The sequence below is a fragment of the Aythya ferina genome (genome assembly GCF_964211825.1).
Source record: "Aythya ferina genome assembly, chromosome: 1".
NCBI lineage: Eukaryota > Metazoa > Chordata > Aves > Anseriformes > Anatidae > Aythya > Aythya ferina.
The window spans coordinates 433039-438950 of NC_140296.1; the positions used below are offsets into that span (position 1 = coordinate 433039).

The 5912-nt window shown below is 49.2% G+C and overlaps 1 protein-coding gene across 2 annotated transcripts; it reads right to left on the bottom strand.

The window, feature by feature from the left end:
* Nucleotides 1–1266: 1266 nt before the first annotated feature.
* On the bottom strand, nucleotides 1267–5638 carry LOC311421589 (folate receptor gamma-like). 2 transcript variants are annotated; one of them, XM_084493613.1, is made up of 5 exons: nucleotides 5273–5638; nucleotides 4208–4465; nucleotides 3392–3580; nucleotides 2315–2450; nucleotides 1267–2036 (listed from the first exon to the last, which is right to left on the bottom strand). In XM_084493613.1, exons 2-5 carry the CDS (start codon nucleotides 4343–4345, stop codon nucleotides 1678–1680), a joined length of 822 nt encoding a protein of 273 aa, XP_084349739.1. In that variant the 5' UTR covers nucleotides 4346–4465; nucleotides 5273–5638; the 3' UTR covers nucleotides 1267–1677. The 2 variants fall into 2 exon arrangements, with proteins under 2 accessions (XP_084349739.1, XP_084349740.1); XM_084493614.1 differs by having other exon boundaries at nucleotides 4208–4388; nucleotides 5273–5507.
* Nucleotides 5639–5912: the final 274 nt, after the last annotated feature.

Consider the following 5912-nt stretch of genomic DNA (forward strand, 5'->3'; position numbering starts at 1 on the left):
GTTTTGACTAGAATTTGCATGGACAAGAACCCTGAGGATAGGAGGGAGCTGCCCAAATAAGATTTTCTTTGAAAAGCAAACCTGCTTGTGTCTAAGATGTTTTACCCCCCCCGCCCCCTTCACGGGGGCCACTGTCACAGAAAGTAGGTCCAGGTGCTTCCTCTTCCCCATCCATAGCTTGGTCAGACTGTGCAAACCTCATAATCCGCATACAGGCCAAAAACGTCTTCTGGCATTTCTCAAGTCAGGGTCCTAGGCTAGTCTGCAAAAGTTGAAGCAACACATTGAAGAGGGGGAAAAGAGAAAAAAGTGCTTCTGTTTCATGTAAAAGCAAGCAGTAAGTAACCAGCTGCAAAGACTGTATCATTAAAATATTTTTTAAGAGAGGAAAGCCTTCTGGAAAGATACATTTTGATGTAAAGACCCATTAAATCAAATAAGGCTCTGCAGACTAGACACCTGTGAATTTTGCCTAACCTAAGCTGCTATATGTTTCCTTCCTTACCCTTCTCCTCACTATTCCTTTTTAAAGAGTTGCTACTTTTTTTTTTTTCCCCTTCCAAAGGCTTGTTCCCACCTCAGAGTTAAACAAAAAATTGAGCACAGCAGTGAGCTTTCACAGAGCTACTTATGCAGTCTGCAAATCCCTTGTGGGAGGCTAGGAACTGCCACCTCCAGGGGAGAGAAGGTCAGAAGCAACCCAGACATGGAGCCAAAGCCAGGCTTGATGCAGGGGATGCAAGCTGTACCAGCCAACACGACTTTTTCTACAGCTGTACAGGAGAGGGAGCTTCCAACATACAAGCTGTAGACAGCTACATGATGAGGGCTGTTCTAAGATGTTCCACAGAGGTACTTGCTGAAAAAGCAGGTACTATTTTCACCAGGCTGCAACAGCAATTTGGCTCTGGCAATCCATGCCCAGAATGTTAAACTGTTCCTGCACCCAGCTTCAGAGGGCCTGGCTCAGGTGGAAGGGGAATAAACATGAGAGTGATTGTGACTATGGGGGAGACGTAAGTGCTTCCATCATGCCTAGTGTACTTACTGCAGACCACAACTATCTCCACACCTCCCCCAGGGAGATGGAGCAGAGCCCAGCAGCTGAGCTGCCACAGGCCAGGAGACAAGACTACAGCTTTCCTACCCCCAGGCAGACTTCACTTTTACAGACCTCACTGCCACCACCCAGTCCAGCAGCCTCATTCCACCCCCAGAGTGCTTCTGTCTCCTCTGCAGGACTTAACCTCCATACAGAAAGGCTGATTCAGAGCAATATATTTTTATTACCAACACTTCAGGGAATCAAGAAAGGACCAAACACTAGAGCTCGGCTGAAGACCCTGAACAAATGCTGCCAATACAGAGCACAGCCATCAGCACCTGTCCTATGGACAGGAGACAGCAAGTACAGCATGAGAACAGACATGAAGGAGCTCCTACATGAGAGGAAGGATGCCTGGTAATGCTCTCCCTAGGACTGTGGAGAAATAACAGAAATAACTGCCTTCATCAGCAGCTGAAAGCAGCAGCAGTTGTCAAGGTCCAACAATTCATGCTGAGCACATGCTGGGGCACATCACCAGTTTGACCAGACCTAGGTGCCACCCACACCAGCTTCTGCTGCAGGAGCCCATTCCTTCAGAGCAGTGAAAGCCACACGCCTTTGGGGAGCTGTCACAGGGACCCCCATGCAGGGGGCCCACACCTTGCTCCCTCAGGGAGCAACACCAGGGCCAGAGGCAGCAGGACCAGGACAGGCCACGGCAGTGCACACACAGCTTTACCAGCCTCAGGAGTCACATTCTCCATCCCCACAGGAGAGGATCTCTTCTTCCAAGCATAGTACTTCGCCACAACCACATTGGGATTCCCCTTGGCAGGGTCAAACCACATCTGGATGCAGCGTCCGCTGCCCCGACGCTCTGTGGTGTATTTGTAGGAGTTGGACCAGATCTTCTCACACAGGTCTTTTGGTTCAGGGAAGACTTCGGCGAAGGGCCTGCATATGGAGCCCCAAGGACAGCGGTTTGTTCCTGAAGACAGTACCAAGAAAAAAAGCAAACAAATAACTTGAGCTAGTATCCATCTCTTTCCTTCCATGTGGGAGAGGAGGCCACCTGTTTCAGCCTGCCCACAGCTGATCACTGCATCGCAGCAGTGATGGGTGGTGGCTTGACCACCTTCTGGTCTGCAACTCCACAGGAAGATGAGGCCAGGGAGGGTCTTGGCTCCAAGCACCAGCAGGAGCAGGGACAATCCCAGGGTCTTGCCTGTGGAGAGGAGGAAAGGTTTTCCCCACAGAGCCACTGACCTGTCGCCCAGTTCCAGCCCTTGTGCCAGTTGTCTTTGCATGTGACATAGTCCTTGCAGTCCTCCCACCACTCCTCACAGTCCTCTTTGCAGAGTGGCACATGAAGAATCCTCTCCCGACGCCAGCTGCTGTCAGCCTGCAAGGGAACAGGACCATACACACTGGTGGTGGTCCTCGAAAGCTAAGGAGCAGGATCTGCAGGACCTTCCTCTAGGGTCCAGAGCTGATCTTAGAAGAATTTTAGCCCCAAGGGAGACATGCCTTGTGTGGTGGTTTTACTGTGCTAGGCAGCTAAACACCACAACCGCTCTCTCACTCCCCCTCCTTAGATGAGGAGGGAAAGAAGTAAAGAACTCATGGGTTGAGATAAAGATAACTTACTATTTTTCCCCCTTTAATTAAGCAATTTAACTAAAGGGACAGAAGGGGGGGGGAGGAGGGGGGGGGGGGAGAAAAAAAACAAAACACCACAAAACAAAGGCTGTGTGGAAGTGCAGAGGAAAGAAACTACTCTCTACTTCCCACAAGTGAGCAATGCTTGATCACGTCCTTGAAGCAGGACCTCAACACACATATCCCGTGTTTGGGAGGAGGACCAACATTTTCATGAGAGCCCACCCCTCCCCTCTTCTTCCTTTTTCCACCTTTTATTGTTGAGTGTGGCACCATATGGTATGGAACATCCCTTTGGTTGGTTTAGGTCAGCTGCCCTGGGGATGTTTCTCTTCTCACTTTTTGCCCACCTCCTAGGAGGGTTAGAGAGAGGCCTGGTGCTGTGCCAGCACTGCTCAGCAGCAGACACAACACTGGTGTGATCCCACTGCTGTTCCAGCTCCAAGTGCAGAGCACAGCACTGCTTGGGCTGCTGCAGGGGAAGTTAACATCCCAGCCAGACCCAGCACACCTTGACAACAGGCAGTCCTTCCATCAGCCTATCCAAACCCAGTAGGAAAGGTGAGGTGTCCCTGAGGAGCACACACCCATACATGCCACACCATACCATACAGAGGGCCACCATATAACATATAGTGACTGGTACAAGCCCTGTTGCATTCATCACAAGGGATTTAGCTTTACCTGGTCAATCCAGGGCCCCAGGTTGGGTGAGCACTCATACAAGCATGTGTCCTGGATGAAGTGGCGTTTACACTTGGGTGGCATCACCCCACAATGGTTCCAGTTGAAGTTGTACAGGTAAGACTGGTCCCTGTGGGCTTCTGAACTTGTGTTGGCTGTGCAGCAGGCATTGTCCTTCCAGGGAGCACACTGCAACAGAACAGGAGATAGACCAGCTGGGGACGTCTTGAGGGAGCCCAAGGAGGCAGAAACCCATCACCAGCAACAGCAGTTTCTCTTCTCCAGCCAGCCCTTTGACGCTTTAGGCTGAAGAGCTTAGGGCTGCAACAAGATGGAGTTAGAGGAAGAATATGAGGAGGACCCTGAGGGTCAGATCCTCACCAGGAATTGGTGCCAGGCAGAGGAATAGAAGAACTGCTGCCTCCTGTGCCCTGGCTTGCTCTTAGTCCCATCCCTACCAAGATCTGCCAGAGCTGCACAGTAAGAACAAGCTCTAGCATTGATAAAGGGAGCAAAAGAGAGCATCTTTCCATGCCATCCATTATCTGTTCTTATCTTAGGTACCTAGGCTTTGGAAAGGATACCCCCTAGTGAAACAGGGGTAACAGTGAGATGACAATTCCTCACAGCACTGCCCCTCCCCTCCCCATTTTCTGGAGGGAAGCATCAAACAAGCCTCCTACCCAGCACAGGCCACCCTCTTCAGGTGGGTGGTCACTAAGCCCAAAGCACAAGCGAGCCCATATCACCTGGGGAGGTAGGTACAGGGGTCCCAGACCCAGACAACCCCACCTAACATCAACAGCAGCATCATACCTGGCCATGCAGCGTCCCTTCTGGGCCAGGCTTGGTTTTGTGGTGTTTGGCATCCATACAGACATTCAGCAACGGGTCCTTTGCAGGCATCACTGCCGAGGCAGCCAACAGCACGAGCAGCACCTGCCCTGCTCTCATCTCCACAGCCACCCCGTTCAGGTCAGGGGATGGGAGGCCAGAGCTTGCGGGACAGGGACAGTGCAGGAAGGGGTCTGCCACAAGCAGCAGTAGTTGATGTGCTGCACAGGCCAGCTGCTCCTGAGGACAGACAAGCAGACTGCCAGCAGCTCACAGCACCAAGGACACAAGTGCAGCTCCCCCAGGCTCGGCTGGAAGGTCAGCCACATTTAGCACCAAGGACTGTTTTGTACTTAACCTCAAGCATTCCACAAAACACCCTGACCAGAAAGAGGATGGTATATGAGACCCACTCACTTCATTAAGCCACACCACTGTTTTAGAGGAGAGCTTTCAGATCCTGAGCATTTATTAAGAAATAGACATAGCTAGTTAAGGAATCTTTTCAGCTAGTAGTTTAGGAGTTATAGTTAAATGCACATGGACAGTGAACTACAGGAGACCCACCTTGCTTTCAGGAGTACAGAAAAAGAGTTTTTGTTTGCTTTATCTTCATCTGGGTCTTTGTCTCATGTCTATCAAGTCTGATCTCAGAGTTGTGGGTCTCTAATTTCGTGTTACCATACCTTACCCTCCTCCACCCACCCAGAGGTTAATAGGACTCTTATAGTAGCTTACTGCAGAAACAGCACTGTTTTACAGCCCTTGTGAAAACAGGGTAAGGGTCCAAACCAACCACCTTCCATAAAGTTTTTTGCAGAGCACAAGAGAAAGGCAAACTACTTACAGCATTAAATGAACATGAAGTGACACAGAAGATAACAATTACAAAACTGATAAAGCATACACATAAACCTGAGATCTAAAAAGTAGCTAACTTGCATCATACCTATGTGCATAAACTTAACTCCCTCTTCCCTCCCCACCCCCCCAAAAAAAAAAAAAAAAAAAAAAAAAAAAAAAAAAAATCATAGAAAACAACCTTACCAGTCCAGGTAGCCTTTAAGTCCCCAGTAAGACCCTAAAAACACTCACTGCAGGAGCTTCCTGGGGTCAGATTTAATAGCAATGCCTTCTAACACAGGTGCTGGCACTTGAAATTACTTTCTTAATATGCATAACGAGCTTTAACTTCTGCCAGAATTTGTTACCTTAGAAGCAGTTTTGTTGGTGTGACAACCAGCTTGCCCAGCCCCTTTCACAGGCAATGCTGTCTGGCCTGGGAAACAATCTGGCTGCTTATTTTGAAGGACAGGTCTCTTATCAGCCTTAGCCATTCATAACAAGTCCTTTTTCTTCTACTTGCCTTACAGCAGGCAGTTTTAATTTGCTGTACACCATTGCATAAGATAAAACAAGCAAGGAAGTGCAGATCCAGGATGCACCAAGAATAAATACAGAAGTGGTAATTCTCATCACAAAAACAGTATAAGCTCTGTTTTCTCAGAGGAACTAATAATAACTCCTAACACAAAGAATACATGCCAGCTGATGAAGGGAAACAGTGCACCTTGTTGCAAAAACCTGAAAACAGTAATTGAAACTACGAGTAAAGATCTGGTCACAAGAAGGGAAGTGTCCACCCTCTGCAAACACGTGGGATCTTCCTGCTGGGACAGCACAGGTT

Excerpts from the sequence above, each read along its gene's own strand:
- LOC311421589 (XM_084493613.1), bottom strand. The coding sequence starts at position 4,345 with ATGAGAGCAGGGCAGGTGCTGCTCGTGCTGTTGGCTGCCTCGGCAGTG. Across the intron at positions 2,451-3,391 it reads TGGGGCCCTGGATTGACCAG|GCTGACAGCAGCTGGCGTCG; the intron begins GTAAAGCTAAAT and ends GTTCCCTTGCAG. Across the intron at positions 2,037-2,314 it reads GGGCTGGAACTGGGCGACAG|GAACAAACCGCTGTCCTTGG; the intron begins GTCAGTGGCTCT and ends TACTGTCTTCAG.